Here is a 17,545-nt window from a genome sequence, read left to right as displayed (position 1 = left end):
TAAAACTAGAAACTAAAAACTAAAAAGCGAATAAAACTAACACTATACAAATAAAAAAACTAAAAATAGAAACTAAAAATAATAATAAAAAAAACATGAAATTACACCAAAAATTTGGTGTCTACACTATTATGTTTGTAAGCGTGGAAGGAATTGAGGTGATTCCTAGTACTGGCCATGGCCATGGATAAAAGGTGAGATGTGATAGTCAAATTTTATGAGTAATGATTTTGAACTGAGATAAAAGGTACCAAAGGAGTAAAATGCATTTTCCGCCCGCATACCTTCTACGGAAATTTTGTTTTGGGATTTTGAAGAAAAACTAGGATGTACTAGTTTTATTTGTAAGCGATGATTGGAAATGGGATATATGCCTTAAATATGTGTAATTTTCGATTTTGGTAAAAATGTGAATTTTACTTGAATTTCAAATTTGAAAATTTGTGAATAACTGATGAGTTATTGAATTTTGTACATGATGGGTTGATACAAGGTTACGATTTGCTAAACTTAGTTTTCCCCTTGATTGTATGTTGGTGTATTCTCACACTTGAATTTGTCCATGCTTTACACGAAGAACTATATATCCTGAATTTTCGAGAGAATGGCAAGCTTATGTTTAATAATGTAAATCCTGAACTTGATAAAATTTCTGATTACTTTAAATACTCTTCTTATGTTTTAAAATTCTTGATTTTCAAGAAGAGTGAGCCAATTTTTAAAATGTACGGACTGAGGAACTTCAAGATATAGGGTGACTGTATTCAAGAGTATAAGTTAGTGTGAATTGATTTGGTTTCCATTTGACACGTAAGTTAGCAAGTTGAACTTATTTCTTGGGTTTGAACTTGGAACTGAAACTCTAACTTGGAGCCTGGTTATTTTGGGGATGAGGGTGCTCTGACTGGTGGCTTGTTTATTAAAGATTTTGAACTTCGAATGGATAACCTTTGGTTTCAACTTGTGTATGGATTGATTGGATCTAATTTCGTGAAGGCGTGTGATCTGATTGAAAATAGTGATGTCTGGACCCTTTGGCTTAACTATGGACTTAGAAAGGGTGGTGCACGCTGGGAGGCCTTTTGTACCCTGCCTATATGCAATACATAACGTATTGGTCTTGTTTTGTGACTTTTAACTCAGGTTATAACTTTTGATATATGTAATAAATCATGACCTGATTTTAAATGTTTTTGCAACTGGTATACGTGTTAAGTTCTTTCATGCTTAGTTAATCCTTTTCCTGCACTTATAGATTTCTATTAAGTATGGTAGCAGGACTAGGAGTAAAGGGTTGTGACCGAGGGTTTAGCCAACTCCGTATTCATGGGAGAAATTGATGGACAGTTTCATACAATTTAATAGGTCCCTAGTACTGAATATGAATCGAAAATAAACCCGAAGATCAGATCTACTAGTGTATAATGGATTAATCTAGTCGGAAACTTGGTGAAATTTCCTTGTGCGCCACATATGTTATGGTTGGTTCTGTGCCAATATTACAACCTTAGGAAGTTTGAACTCCGAAAGTATTGTACTAGGTTGATAAGAGAACTCGAACTGCCTGAAACCGATTAGACTGAGCTTACTTGAGACTTGAACCTGTTTAGGCTAGTGTGCCTTACGTACCTTGATGGACCTAATTTGACTGAATATATGGAATGTGAACTCGAATCTTGTGACTGCTTAAGAATGTGATTTGCTGGGCATAAGTTAGACGAGTGAGTTCTTAATTGTACTGGTGCTCCATGAACCTAAAGCATTTGACCCTGCTTTTGAACCTCTTTCTATTCGTGCTTCATGAACCTGAAATATTCCGTCCTGTTTTGAACCTATTTGTTTGAAATCTACTGTTACCCTACTCGTGAACTTACTCGTACTCATATGGTTGTAGACCGGCTACTACTCTTCTGTAGCGGTTGAACTGAACCTCTCTGGTGGGGCATTGCCTGTTGTGTTGTCCAGCACCGCCATTCTTCTGGCGAGGCATGCCTGTTGTGTTGTCCATCACCACCAGAGATGGAATTATGAACTGAGGTTCTCTGGCGAAGTTTAGCCGATGTGCTAACTTGTTGTGTTGTCCAGCACCGCCAGGGACGAATACATGAACTGAGGTTCTCTGGCAAAGTTTAGCCGATGTGCTAACTTGTTGTGTTGTCCAGCACCGCCAGGGACAAATACTTGAACTGAGGCTTTTGGTGAAGCATAGCCGTTGTGCTAGCTTGTTGTGTTGTCCAGCACCACCAGGGCCAACTTACTGAACTGAAATTCTTTGGTGAAGCGTAGCCGTTGTGCTAGCTTGTTGTGTTGTCCAGCACCACCAGGGATGAATTTTCGATCTAAAGCTTTGCTATATCCTGAATTTCTTCCGAATGTCTGGGACTTTACGTCCGACTTCAAGCCTTTTGCCTGTTTTATCTAATCACTTGATTAACTCCCTAGCAAATCATGACCATTTGATAAGTTGGATTGGTGTGATATTTAGTACTTGAATTATAAGTGATTATTTGATAAGTCGTGCTTTACTGGATCATGAATTACGACAAGTGAGATTGGAGTGATTCCTAGTATTCGACCGACTTTGGGGACACTAATTGGACCTGGTGTATACAAGTTGGGGTAGGTTGAATCCTACTGCTTGATTGGTTTTTGAGCGATATCTTGACCGGATATATATGAGTTGGAATGTCGAGGACGACATTCTTTTAAGGGGGGAAGATTGTGACGCCCCGGAAAAAAATAGGGTTTTCATTTTATGTATATTTTGTTGGATGAGCGGAGAAACACAGCTTTTCAACTCGGAAAAGAAAAGAAAAGTTTCGAAAAATGGCAGTGGCCAAATCCGGCCGGAAATCGGGCCAGTTTCTGGCCGGATAGCTGGCCGGATTGCCCTGCAGTTTTGAAAAAATTTTGATCAGCCTCGGCCTTGTATCCGGCCAGGAATCCGGCCGGAAATCCGGCCAGATTCTGGCCGGATTGTGACGTGTCACAGCCGGTCAGCTTTGACCGGCTGCCTTTTCTTCCTTCTTATCTCATTGTTTTGGCCAAAATATCTCATTTTTTCTTCCCTGGTTCATCCGAGCTTCATAGAGAGAAATACTCTCAATTTTCCTAGTTCAATTTTTGGCAAATATCTTGAGTTTTAACCAATGATTTTGCAAACTATTTCACACAAGGGTGCACTATGGTGGTGTAAAGCTTTTGATGGATTGGGTTTTGAAGGGAAGCTCTAAGTTGGTAGCTCTCTTGCATTTGAGGTAAGTTGAATAAACAAGTACCTTTTGGTTCTAATATTAATTAATTTAGGGTTTGTGATGTTTAAATATGTTATATTGTGGAGTATTTCATGGGTTGAAGGAATTGATGGTGAATGGTTGATTTATTGGGTATTTTTCTGATTTTATATGAAAGTTATGATTAGTGTTGGATTGATGAATTGAAATGGTGTTAATTGAAGCTTTTATGCGTTAATTGTGATCATTTGCGGAAAATTATGCTTGTAGTGTGATTTCCGGTTGTTAGGGTTTCAATTTGGGGAATTTCCTAACAGTTGGTTTATAAGCTTTTAATTGGCTTGATTGAGGGGCATTGTGGCCCTAATTGAGTATATTTACTAGCTTATTGTTTGTATGTAAAAATGGAGTTGAATTGAGATATATTTGGTATTGAATGGTAAGTTGGATATGTGTTAATTAAGGGGAAATGCCGTCCCATTTGTTGGAGAATATTTGATTAATTTGAATGTGAGTGATCTTGACTAGTTTTATGGAATTCTTATGATTTGGAAATTGGGATAATAAGGTTCCATGTTAGTGACATTTCTAAACTTGGTTTAAGTTCATTCATCCTTGTTTTGGCCTGTGCATGATTGGTATAGGCTAGTCGGATTTCTAGCCTTAATTGTGATTAGTAATGGTTGTATAAAAAGGTTGGTTCAAGAAGAGTAAATTTAGTTTTCCTCTGTTTCTGGACTGAACTTGGACTGTCATTTTCTCTGTACTGTAGACCGAACCAGCTTTTGCTCAAAACATGGAACTTGTAGATATATGAGTTAGCTACTTGCCTGCAAAATTTCAGATTGATTGGACCTCTGTAGCTTGAGAAATGACTGAATTTCCCCTGACTGCCTATCAATCCTGTTTTGCGGACAGTTTTCTGTCCTCTCCTAGATTTCGATATTTGACCCTGGAATTATACGTTTTGACTTTGGAAGTCTTCATAAGAAATGTTGGCATATGTCTTAGTTTCGTAACGCCATAAGAATCGTTTCAATCGGATAAGCGTAGTTTCAAATGTGATGAAAATGCCAAAAGGTGGCAGGAACTTGTTAAGTTAGAATTCCTTTTATTTGACCTGCTATTTGTAATTTAGGACTCCGATTTGAACAAGCCAATGAGGTACGATGGATGGTTCCTGAGCTGTGTTTGGGTGAGTGAACCTTAACTATTACTCCGAAAGTTACTTTCGAAATAATTCTTGCATTGATTACACGACTGCATCTCATTGTGTATGTGTGTGTGCCATAACATTTTGGCTCCAATGAGATCTTGGGAAAATCTTGTGCTTAGAACCAACGTTTCCACTACTGTTTATGCATTCTTGGAGCACGATGGCTCCTTGTTTCTGTTTATCTGATTACTTGATCTAAGGGAGCGTTGGATATTTAAGTACAAGGATTTCACTGGCTCCAAAGAGCAATATACGCATCTTTGATCACTGATTCATGACATCATTTATATGCACTACTGTAAAGTTTATTTGATTATTGATTTTACTGTTCACTCGCTGAGCTTTTAGCTCACCCCCAAATGTTTTCTTCTCCCCACAGGGATCGAGGCAAAGGAAGCGCTTGTATTACGTTATGTGTATAACCGGATGGCTTGTAACTTGTATAGTTTAGATTTGGATTCGTTTGTGTAATTGTTGGGCTAGGGTGACTGCTTGGAATTGGAATGGATGGACTATACCTTGTACGGTTTGAATTTGGATTGCCTCTTATGTAATAGCTGAGTAGTAGGGTTTGTAATGGATGATTGGACTTGAATGGATGTACGTGTACATTCCACTGCGTTTGTGATATGTAAATTTTGGAGAATGTGATGCAAAAGTTGAGTTTTATCTTGTAATTTAATCGAGGACTGTAGTGAATGACTGAGTCCTGGCGAGAGCTGGGCAGGCGGCCCGTCGACCCCTCTGGTTCGCCTTAGGGGAAAATGGGGCTGTTACAGTTGAGCTCATTGATAACATTTGTAGTCGTTGGATACTCGTCCAATCGACACCAAGTCGAGTACTTTCATTTCATGTAACATTCCAATAACATGACAACAATGATATAAGGCATATAAGTGAGAGTGATAAAGTACACTTTCACTGCAATCAAGTCACATTCAATTCACTTCAAGCAATTTACATTCAAAGCCATATAGTAACACAGAAGTTAGTAGTACACTCACCAGGGTCAGTGCAGATACCTCCCAAAAGAGAGCTTTAATCACCAATAAACCCTAAAATAATCCAAGGAAAACAATTGAAGGTTCCACTTTCAAAATTGAGTATACAGAATGCACATGTGAGGCTCGACTACCAGTCGTATGCCTCGCCAAATTTACTAAAGCAAGGGTGCAAAACATGATTTTTGGTAATGAAAAGGTAACATGAAGACCTAGGCTCAAACAACCCAAAAGCCCTTCGCTCAAAACACAAGTAAATCCAACTAGCCTTCAAGTAAAATTTCGGCAGCATATCCCTTGTGTTTACCTATTTTCCAGCCATCATGGCTTCATTATTTCCTCAAATCAGTCCCAACATCTTGTACAAAAATAATCTCATTCCCAAAAGCCGTTCACTAGGCTTAATGGTATTCAAGTACAAAATTTAGCTAGGAAATAACCGAATATGAAAGTCAAGCCCTAACTATTCAAATGAACACAATAAGACTCGATTACAAGTCATAAACCAATTCTATATACTACCAAAACAGGGTTCCCTAAGCATACACAAACATTAAAGGAAACCAGAAAATTCGGAAATGCAATTAGCTTTGGCCTTGAAAAAAAACAGTTTTTGTCCTTGTTTTCGGTAATGGCACCAATTTCACTACGATTATCGGATGAGGGTGCAAGACCCACCATCTCGAAGCTAAAAGACAGGGCTACAACATCGCAGAAGGTCACTCAACCCAGTTTTGAGTGCAAATATGTCAAAAATGCAAGATACTACATCAAAAACGTAAAACAGATTCACCAAAACGCATTCTAGCGGAAACATCATAACTCAGACTCTCCAAGTCCAAATCCAGAAATTCCAAAATCAGCTGAAAGCTAAGAACAGGGCTACATTTCATCAGAAGACCTCAACAACCAATTCGGAAGCAATTCCAGCCAAAACAACCAATTACAGGCGCAATTCTTGCATTCGGAAAAACCCAGAATAGCAATAGTAATTTCGACTTTTCTCACTCTAAGCTACTCTGATTAACCTGATATTTTGTAAGCCCCTCTAAAATGTCATTATCTACAACTTTCATGTTTTAAGCTAAGGCCAATTCGGCCTCTAACTAGGAGCTATAAATTCGGACAGAATGTTCCTTCATGAACCCTAGGTTTTTTCAATTTTCTTCCAAAACAGAAATTGGTTACAATTAATCACTTTTTCCACCTTCTAGATGCCTTAAACATCATTTCCAATCATCATACATAGCCACACAATCATGCTTATATTAAAACAGAAAAATCCCCAAAAATAATAAAACTTCATCATTTCAACCACAAATCAAGAAATAATCCATAAACTTGCATCTTATACTCCCACTAAGCATGATTTAAGCATCAATTTAAGGAGGAGGGTGGTTCTTTTCAACTTACCTTAAAAACAAGAGAGAGAGAGCTATAGGTCCTCCTAGCTTTCCAAATCACTCCACCAATCAACTTACTAACACTAATTGAAGAGGTTTTATGGAGTAAGTTCAAGTTTCAATGGTTGGTTTTGATGATTTCAAGCTTTCCAAATCACTCCCCAAGAACTCCTGCCGTTGTCTCCCTCTTTTTGCTCCTCTCCTCCGTTGTCCAGAAAAATCCTCTGTTGTGTTTTCCGTCCCCACGAACTCTCCCTCTCACTCCTGGTTTCTAGTTTCTTACCAACCTTAGCCGTTGCTACCTCCTTCTCTCGCCCTTTTCTTTTTCGTTCCCCTTTCTGTTTAGTCGTCACTTTTTCTTCTTTTGCCTTTTCTTTTGCTCTCTTTTTTTTGTTCCGTCAATCTCTTCCTCCCCAAAAACTCCCCCTTTGCGGCTGGCCCTCTCCTTTTCCTTTTTCAAGAAATTCCATGATAAAAACTTAAAAATAAAAATAAAACTAGAAACTAAAAACTAAAAAGCGAATAAAACTAACACTATACAAATAAAAAAACTAAAAATAGAAACTAAAAATAATAATAAAAAAAACATGAAATTACACCAAAAATTTGGTGTTTACAGTTTGCCCCTCTTTGTCTGAGTTTTTTGAAAAAACTTGAGACAAAGAAGTAGACACCAAATACTTACCTGTCTCTTCTATCTGCTTCTGAAAATAAAACAAACGAGTCAACTTTCGGCTGAAATTATTGGACAAAATGATGCAATAACATTGCAGAAAATATGACCGAATTCATGTAGAGTTGCCTACGTATCCCATAACGGGAATCAGGTCAAACGTAGTTCGGATGCAAGTGCATTGACTATATTTGATCTTTGCAAAGTAGAAGAAGTCAAACTCTCAGAACTTCTAAACATGCAATACAAAATGACTGACAGACTAACTATCAATCCAATGATCAAGCAGATGGTCAAAAGCGGTCAGTGGGATAAAACCCGAGCCTGCCGAGGTCGGAGGGATAAAACCCATGCCCAACGAAAAATAAAAGCGGTCAGTGGGATAAAACCCAAGCCTGCCGAGGTCGGAGGGATAAAACCCATGCCCAACGAAAAATAAAAGCGGTGGTCGGAGGGATAAAACCCATGCCCAACGAAAAATAAAAGCGGTCAGTGGGATAAAACCCAAGCCTGCCGAGGTCGGAGGGATAAAACCCAAGCCCAACGGAATATAAAAGCGGTCAGTGGGATAAAACCCAAGCCTGCCGAGGTCGGAGGGATAAAACCCATGCCCAACGAAAAATAAAAGCGGTCAGTGGGATAAAACCCAAGCCTGCCGAGGTCGGAGGGATAAAACCCATGCCCAACGGAATATAAAAGCGGTCAGTGGGATAAAACCCAAGCCTGCCGAGGTCGGAGGGATAAAACCCATGCCCAACGAAAAATAAAAGCGGTCAGTGGGATAAAACCCAAGCCTGCCGAGGTCGGAGGGATAAAACCCATGCCCAACGGAACATAAAAGCGGTCAGTGGGATAAAACCCAAGCCTGCCGAGGTCGGAGGGATAAAACCCATGCCCAACGGAACATAAAAGCGGTCAGTGGGATAAAACCCAAGCCTGCCGAGGTCGGAGGGATAAAACCCATGCCCAACGGAACATAAAAGCGGTCAGTTGATCTATTCATATAAACTCTCGTAGGCTTTTGAGAAAACAAATGGTAAACAACTCCCTCTAAAATTGCCCCAGTGTGATGCTTATCGGATTGTCCGACCTGCAAGAAAAGAAATAATGATAGATAATACCGCCATCATTCGATCAACCTCTCCTTCAAGAAAAGTGTAAACATGAGCATTTGGGCTTCTCGTTCGACGAAGTGAGCACTTCAACCCGGCCCTGCAAACCATGTCAAATTCTCATAATATGCAGACCCACGTATCATCTAGTATCTATTCTCTTCGATAAATCATAGGGATTGCCATTTGATAGAACAAAAGAGACAAATGCGATCATGCAACACATGAAAAACATTCTAGTTGCACATAATGAGGAAATATCTTAACAATATAAACACAATCCTCTACTTTTATTGCGCAAAAAAAAAAAAAAAAATCATTTCAAATAAGTAAACCTGTATACTCAAATTTCGTGTCTGATAAGTCAAAAACTTTGGCTTTCGAACCAAGTGCTACACTTGACCCTTTGGACATCATCTCTTCGGAGTTCCAATACTTGACAACAGAACCACAATGTGAGGAGAAATTCCAATGAACTAAGTCACCAGCTCTTCAAATCCAAACTTACTTTTCCTTATGAAACCCTACCTCAGCGCCCTTTCGGGTTTTCACTAAGGTTGCCCCCACCCATTATTCTCTTTTCCTGTGTTTCTTTTTCCCTTTTTTTTTTTTTTTTTTTTTTTTTTTTTTTTTTTTAGGTGCCCTTGCGGGTTTTCACCTAGCAAACCAATCTTGTCTATCGCCCATATCAATCTGGAGATGTGTTTTAAGAAATAATGGCATCAGTATAACAATTCTTCCCTTGCAAAATAGGCGAAGATGTTTTTGACATCATGTGCCACCTGATTAGAAATTGTCCTAAAAAGGCAGTATAAAGAACAGAAGTCAGGACTTTTAGGTTTTTGTAATGGGGTCTGGTGGGGGTGCTTAGAAAAGATTAAGGCTTGAAAGTGGATTTCAAGTGTGGTTTAAATGATCTGAGATCGCATTTTTCAAATTAACCTTACTAATAATTGCCCCAGTTATTCTCAATCGAGATCTTCTTCTTTTCATTTTTCTTTTCATTTTCCTTTATAGCTTTTCCTTTTGAATCCTCTCTTTTCTTTTCTCTTCTTTTCCTTTCTTTCTCATTCTTAGCTTTTTCGACTCAAACTTGCCCCAGTATGGGGTTTGCGATTCTCAGGGGATGCCAAACGAAATAATTTGCTCTGAAGGCTCAAAAGGGACAACTAGGGGTAGAATATTTGATTGGGAAGGAAGAAGGCCTGACTTTTAATCCGTTCCTTACATTAACCCTAAAAGGAAGATTTCATTTATCATATAAAGAATTTCTTACACATATCTGAATTGATTGGTTGAGGGAACACTTGCCCATCCATTTCTGCAAGAATGAGCGCTCCTCCGGGCAAAACTTTCTGGACAATAAAAGGGCCTTGCCAATTTGGTGCAAATTTCCCCTTAGCTTCCTCTTGTGCTGGCAAAATGTGTTTCAACACTTTATCTCCTTCTGTGAACACCCGTGGTCTGACCCTCTTATTGTAAGCACGGGCTACCCTTTTTTGATAGCATTGACCATGACAAATGGCATTTAACCTTTTCTCATCGATTAAAGACAACTGCTCGTGACGTTGTTGAATCCATTCAGCCTCCTCCAGTTTGGCCTCCATTAAAATACGCAAAGAAGGGATTTCGACTTCGGCTGGTAAAACCGCTTCCATTCCATACATGAGATTGTAGGGAGTCGTCCCAGTAGAAGTCCGAATAACAGTTCTATATGCCATTAACGCATAAGGGAGCTTTTCATGCCAATCACGGTGTCTCTCAATCATCTTACGGATTATTTTCTTCAAGTTCTTATTCGCAGCCTCTACTGCTCCATTCATTTGTGGCCTATAAATAGAGGAGTTTCGATGCTTGATTTTGAACTGTGCGCACAAACCATCCACCATGTCATTGTTGAGATTTTTGGCATTATCAGTGATTAATGTCTCCGGCACTCCGAAACGACAAATGATATTCTTTCTTAGAAAGTCTGTTACCACCTTCTTAGTCACATGTTTATAAGACTCAGCTTCGACCCACTTAGTAAAGTATTCAATTGCCACCAGAATAAACCGATGCCCATTTGAAGCGGGAGGGTCAATGGCTCCGATCACATCCATACCCCACATCGAACATGGCCAAGGAGCAGTTATACTGTGTAATTCTGTAGGGGGAGTGTGCGTAACATCTCCATGCAATTGACACTTGATGCATTTCCTAACAAAAACTATACAATCATGCTCCATAGTAAGCCAAAAATATCCAGTCCTCATGATCTTCTTTGCTAATAAATGGCCATTCATATGTGATCCACACACTCCACTATGTACTTCTTTCATCAGGTATTCCGCTTCATCTTCGTCAACACACCTCAGAAGGCCCAAATCCGACGTTCTTCTGTATACTACTTCTCCATTCAAGAAGAATTTAGATGATAATCTACGCAAGAAACTTTTGGCAGTCATATCAGCCCCAGATGGGTAGGATCCTGTTTTGAGAAATTCCTTGATATCATTGTACCAGGGACGGCCATCGGAAGACTTTTCCACAACTAGGCAGTGAGCAGGTTTCCCTTGTAGATGAATCTGGATGGGTTCAATTATTAACTCATCCGGATGTTGGATCATTGAAGATAAAGTGGCCAATGCATCGGCGAAGACATTTCTGACACGGGGAATATGCCGAAACTCCAAACTCCTAAATTTATTGGCTAACTCCAGTAAGTTGCAATGATAGGGCAAGATCTTTGAATCCCGAGTAATCCACTCCTTAAGAGTCTGATGTACAAGCAAATCTGAATCACTGAATACTAGTAAATCCTTAATCTCCATTTCTAATGCCATTTTTAACCCAAAAATGCAAGCTTCATATTCAGCCATGTTGTTAGTACAGGAAAATCGGAGTTTGGCCGAACCAGGGTAATGTTTTCCTTCAGGCGATACTAGAACAGCTCCAATACCGGCCCCGAAGGAATTTGATGCACCGTCAAAGAACAACCTCCACTCCGGGCATTGATCATTCATATCTTCTGCTATACCCACGAACAAGGCCTCCTCATCCGGAAAATAAGTGTGAAGTGGTTGATAGTCATCTTTCAGCGGATTTTCAGCTAAATGGTCGGCCACAGCCTGGCCTTTGATGGCCTTTTGAGTAGTGAAAATAATGTCAAATTCCGAAAGAATCATCTGCCATTTCGCCATACGTCCCGTCGGCATAGGCTTTCCCAACAAATATTTCAAAGGGTCGGAGCGGGAAATAAGGTAAGTAGTATGACTGAGCAAGTAATGTCTCAATTTTTGGACGGCCCAAGCTAGAGCACAGCAACTCCTCTCAAGAAAAGAATAGTTGGCCTCATACGCAGTGAACTTCTTACTAAGGTAATAGATAGCTTGCTCCCTCTTCCCCGATTCGTCATGTTGTCCCAATACACACCCCATAGCTTCGTCCAACACCGACAGATACATGATCAAAGGTCGCCCGGGTTTGGGTGGCACTAAAACCGGGGGGTGCAACAGGTAATCTTTAATTTTATCAAACGCTTGCTGGCATTCCTCATTCCATTGCAAGGACACATTTTTCTTTAATAATTTGAACAAAGGCTCACACGTATGGGTCAATTGGGCAATGAATCTCCCAATAAAATTAATCTTTCCTAAAAAACTCTTCACGTCTTTTTGCGTTCTTGGCACTGGCATCTCACGAATGGCCTTAATCTTTGCCGGATCTATCTCAATACCCTTCTTACTGACAATGAATCCCAATAACTTTCCGGCAGGGGCCCCAAATGCACACTTTGCAGGGTTTAGTTTTAAATCATATTTCCTCAATCTTTCAAATAACCTCCCCAAGTCAATCAAATGATCCTCCGTTCTCTCGGATTTGATAATGATATCGTCCACATAAACCTCCATCTCCTTATGAATCATATCATGAAAAAGGGTGGTCATAGTCCTTTGATAAGTAGCGCCTGCATTTTTTAGTCCAAACGGCATTACTCGGTAACAAAATGTCCCCCATGGCGTGATAAAAGCAGTTTTCTCCCTATCCTCCTCAGCCATTAAGATCTGGTGATATCCAGCAAAACAATCAGCAAATGATTCAATCTCATGCCCTGCAGTATTATCCAAAAGAATATGAATGTTCGGCAATGGAAAATCATCTTTCGGGCTGGCCTTGTTAAGATCCCTGTAATCGACACATACTCGCACTTCTCCACTTTTCTTCGGAACAGGTACAGGGTTTGAAAGCCAAATGGGATAATGAGACACCATAATAATTCTAGCATTGAGCTGTTTCTCGATTTGCTCCTTAATTTTGAGGCTCATGTCCGGCTTAAACTTGCGAGGTTTCTGCTTTACTGGTGGAAAACTTGGATCAGTCGGTAATCGGTGGACCACTATATCTGTTGAAATTCCTGGCATATCATCATAGGACCAGGCAAATACATCTTGAAACATGGTCAAGAACTCAATCATCTCTTTTCTCTGTTTCTTATTCAAATGAATGCTAACTTTTATCTCCTTAACTTCAGTCTCAGTGCCAATATTTACAGCTTCTGTTTCTTCTAAGTTCGGTTTGGATTTCTCCTCATATTGTTCAAAATCCTTTAATAAAGATTCAGATTCTTCCTCGTTATCGCTCTCGTCTTGAATTTCTGATTCCAAAATTTCAAATTCGTGAGAGATATCGAGATTACAATCATCAAATTCCAGAATAGTGATATCCAAAGGGTCAATGTGTCTTATTTCTGGCCATCTGAAAAAAAAATGAAATGAGTACAATAGGAAGTAAGTCAAATCCATTTGGGCCATAAACACTGTGCATTTCATTGAAATTCAAAGTAAAGGATAACATCATGACATGCTACTTAACAAGAAAATTAACGCAAGACTTGCATTGGAAAGCATTTGATTGAAAACTATTTACAAACTTGAAAGACAAAAGATAAGTAGTATAAACGATTTGTCTCATGTCGACCAAAGGCAATCCCCTAATTTACCGAAATTCCCTGCAGGAGGGAAGAGGATCACGGGTCCAGTTCTTCATTGCTTCAATAGGCACCTCTGGAAATCCTGGGTCCTCCAACGGCTCCCTTTCAGAAATAACCCCCACAAATAGCTCAGATAACCCAACCTCCACTTCCTCGATCGGGTCTACTTCAGATTTGATCACCTCTGATGGGTAAGGAAAAGTACAATACAATGGTGGGATATTCATGATAAGCTGCCTTCCTTCCTTCTCCGCCTTTTTACGATTCATCATTTCTTTTTTATCCCTGGCAGTAGGTTGAAACCCTAATCCGAAAGTATCCTTCTTTCCTTGAAGTTCTATTGGCTCCAAAACTCCCTGCAGGTTGCGCCCGAGGCCCTTGCCCATCTCATATCTTCCTCGAATCATCTCTTTAGCCATCATAACACTAGCTTCTGGCAGATTCATTTCCGCCACGGGCTTCTCCTTAGATATCCATCCTACGGAAACAATGTCAGCCACATGATGAGAAGAAAGCAGAGATGTTTTACTATCCTCCTCATTTGGTCCAGAGTTAACAATCATTGTGCAATCATCCTCTGCAAAAACTGTGATCAATTGATCATTCACCACAAACCTTAGCAACTGATGAAGTGAAGAGGGTATAGCGCCCGAGGTGTGAATCCAAGGCCGTCCAAGGAGAATGTTATAAACACTTGAAAAATTCATGACTTGGCACATGACCTGAAACTGGGCAGGTCCGATTTCGATCACTAAATCCACTTCCCCCATTGGTTCACTTTTTGCGCCATCAAATCCTCTCACCACAGTGGTTGACGGCCGCAATTTAGTCTCTTGAAATCCTAACTTAACCAAAGTATCCCAAGGGCAGATATTGAGAGCGGAGCCATTGTCTATCAGAACCTTTGGCAAGAGTTTCCCGTTACAGCGGACTGAGATATACAAAGCTTTGTTGTGTCCAATCCCCTCGGCAGTTAGATCTTCATCAGAAAAAGAAATCCGACTGGAAGCCAAAACATGTTCAACTACATTGGCGAATTTGTCAATTGGAATATTTTTAGGCACTTGAGCCTCAGTTAAGACCTTGACCAGGGCCTCTCGGTGAAGTTCCGAGGTTAAGAGCAGATTTAACATGGAAATTTGAGCGGGCATCTTGTTCAATTGCTCGACTACCTTATACTCACTCTTCTTTAACATCTTAAGGAAATTAAAAGCCTCTTCATCCGTCACTATGGGTTTCGTTGGTGTAGCACCTTCTTTTGCTTTTGAGGACTCATCAACTGCAGGCTCCCCTATGATTCTCCCTGATCTAGTGATGGCATCCACTTCCTTCTTAGGCACCTTCTTCTCTCCAATTAACAGTGTAGGTTCGCTATAATTCCACGGGACCTCTTGTAAATTAAGAACAGGAGTTTGCTCAGGCAATTCAAGTACCACGAGTTCCGAAGGCTCACATTCGAAGGGTATCATTTCCAAAATAAAAGGATCAGTATTCTCTTCAACTTTATAGGCTTCCTCCTCCAATATAAACGGTTCTCCAATGACCCCCATGATCTCGGCCTCGTCTACAATGTACTGTGTAGGGTCCTCAATCCCTTCCTCTATGGTGATAGTCCCCACAGTATCCTTGTGCTGAGGAAAAGGATTGTTGCTAACACTTGGCCCTTGTTCATCTTTCCTTTTCAGAATTATGTCTCCAGCATCAATCATATCTTGAATTTTATGCTTAAGTGCCCAGCAATTGGCCGTCGGATGTCCAGGGGATCCCGAATGATAAGCGCAAAACGATTGAGGATCATAACCAGGGGGAAATCCCCTGGGATAGGTCTTAGGGGGTACCGTACCAATCTTCCCAGCAGCTTTTAATTGCTCATATAACTGGTCAACAGGTCGACCTAGATTGGTAAAGGTTCGGTATGGAGTTGGATTTTGGGTGTCACGAGTTTGTTGGTACTGGTAACTTGGGTTAGGAGATGGAATAGGTCTTGGGTTAAAAGGAGGGCGAGGTCTAATTTGCAAGTTTGGTGGGGAAACATGAAATGGCGTCGATGGTGTGTTTGGATAATTTGGTCGAGGACGGGGGTGGTTGATAGTGGTATTGTAAACAGGGCGTGGGTGTGGTTGATATAAGTAACAAGGTGAGTAGGTGGGATTTTGTTGGTATCTAGGCCGAGAAGAAAAACCCTGGTCCCAGACAAAAGAGGCTTCCTCATCTTTCTTCTTAAATTGAGCCTTTTTACTACTGCCACTCTGACTCTGCATAGCTTCCAACTGTGACTTTAAAGCTGAAACATTAACAATCTTGCCTGCCCTTATAAACTCGTCATACTCTTCCAATTTGTTAACAATTTCAGCAAAGGAACACCCAGTCATACGGAAAATCTCTTCAAAGTAGGGTGGGTCATGAGCTTTAATAAACGTGCGAACAATCTCATTTTCAGTCATAGGCGGCTCCACTTTGGCGGCCAATTTCCTCCATCTCTTCGCATATGTCTTATGGTCCTCCGATGGCTTCCTCTTGGTCCCCTCCAATGTGGTCCTCGTCGGAGCGAGCTCACAATTATATTCATACTGCCTCACAAAAGCAGTCGATAAATCCATCCAAGATTTCATATCTTCAGGCTTCAAAGTGGAATACCAATCCAACGCGTCGCCTTCTAAACTCTCGGGAAATAAGCGTACTGGCAGATTCTCATCGTCTATTGGTCTTCCCAGCTTGTTTGCAAATATCCGAAGGTGGGTTTTGGGATTCCCCGTTCCGTCGTACTTGGTAAATTTGGGTGCTTTGAAACCCACCGGCAACTGCATATCCGGAAACAGGCACAGCTCGTTGTAGTCCAAACCTCCTTGTTTGCTCACACCTTGGCTTTTCCTTATAAACTCCTCGAACCGATCCAATCTCTTTAGTAAATTCTTGTCCACGGGCACGGACGACCCCCCAACTTCAGTTTTCCCTTGAACGGCGGTATCTAGGGTGAATGGTTCAGCGGTGGCGTAATAATGTGGTCCTTGTGGTTCGAAAGGCATGCTCACAGTAATGGGCGGATAATTCTGGGAAATTTGGACTTGAGGAGGATTAGTTTGGATGTGAGGTGCATATGTAGGTGGTGGGCCATGAGTGGGATAAGTAAAGGTTTCTTCGGGTGGATTCATAGCTTGTGAAGAAACCGAGATTTGAGCATATGGTAAGAGTATTGGTTCAGATTGGCCCGGGGGTAAGGGTGCATGTTGCTGCTCACCGCTAGCGCCACTAGCTACCAATTGATCGATTACATGCCGTTGGGCCATCATTTCAACACTTAGCTCATTAAACCGGTTGAGAACCTCGCTCAGCTGAGCTCCCAGATTTGCCAAATCAGTTGATGATGTTGCGGGCCTTTCAGATGATTCCGGATGGGTACTCATGTTTACACTTTCCCTCGAAGCTCGGCTACGCGATCGGGTGATAATGGGGCTTCTTCGGGTAGCTATATTTAAATATTACCTGGAGACGTAAGAAAACCCTTATTAGATGCCCTTCTTGATTGACTGTTGCCAAAAAAAGAAGAAAAAATAAAAGAAAAAAAAAAAAAAAAACAGGAGTTAGTAAAAAATAAAATAATTCGGATGCATGTCCTATTTGGGAGCCCTTTTTGTGCCAAGGGTAGGCCTAGCATGATGCAAGCCTTCGGGGTAAATCCCATTTTTCAAACCTGTAAGTGAATATAAAAACAGGAATTCTCATTAATCATGGATAAGCTTAATCCTTCTTTACAATTTCATTGATGGTTCGACTGACCATTCTTACAAAGTCTTCATGTCTAGCTAGTTTAGTGTGTTGGGACTCCCTAGAACTCCCGATACTAAGTTTCCGAATTTCATCTTGGATTTGGCCAAATGCACTCAATGCCTTTTCCAAGTTCTCGGTCTTTGTGGCCTCTTTCTTCAATTGTGAGC

The 17,545-nt window shown here is 40.5% G+C and overlaps 1 protein-coding gene across 1 annotated transcript; it reads right to left on the bottom strand.

Annotated features, from left to right (window-relative positions):
- Nucleotides 1-9,360: 9,360 nt before the first annotated feature.
- On the bottom strand, nucleotides 9,361-17,014 carry LOC113693537 (uncharacterized). Its single transcript, XM_072045783.1, has 3 exons — nucleotides 13,651-17,014; nucleotides 9,950-13,274; nucleotides 9,361-9,436 (listed from the first exon to the last, which is right to left on the bottom strand). The coding sequence occupies exons 1-3, from the start codon at nucleotides 17,012-17,014 to the stop codon at nucleotides 9,361-9,363; spliced, it is 6,765 nt and encodes a 2,254-aa protein (XP_071901884.1).
- Between the last annotated feature and the right edge of the window lie 531 nt (nucleotides 17,015-17,545).

This window comes from Coffea arabica, chromosome 1c, assembly GCF_036785885.1.
Source record: "Coffea arabica cultivar ET-39 chromosome 1c, Coffea Arabica ET-39 HiFi, whole genome shotgun sequence".
NCBI lineage: Eukaryota > Viridiplantae > Streptophyta > Magnoliopsida > Gentianales > Rubiaceae > Coffea > Coffea arabica.
The sequence above is the reverse complement of the archived record's forward strand: the minus strand, read 5'-3'. Positions and strand labels throughout refer to the sequence as shown.

What these genes read in the sequence shown, in the direction of transcription:
- LOC113693537 (XM_072045783.1), bottom strand. Translation starts at nt 17,014, where the DNA reads ATGAGTACCCATCCGGAATCATCTGAAAGGCCCGCAACATCATCAACT. An exon ending in AGCAATGAAGAACTGGACCC is followed by an intron (nt 13,275 to 13,650) that starts GTGATCCTCTTC and finishes TTTTGGAATCAG; the next exon opens with AAATTCAAGACGAGAGCGAT. An exon ending in ATTCTTGCAGAAATGGATGG is followed by an intron (nt 9,437 to 9,949) that starts GCAAGTGTTCCC and finishes CTGCCTTTTTAG; the next exon opens with GACAATTTCTAATCAGGTGG.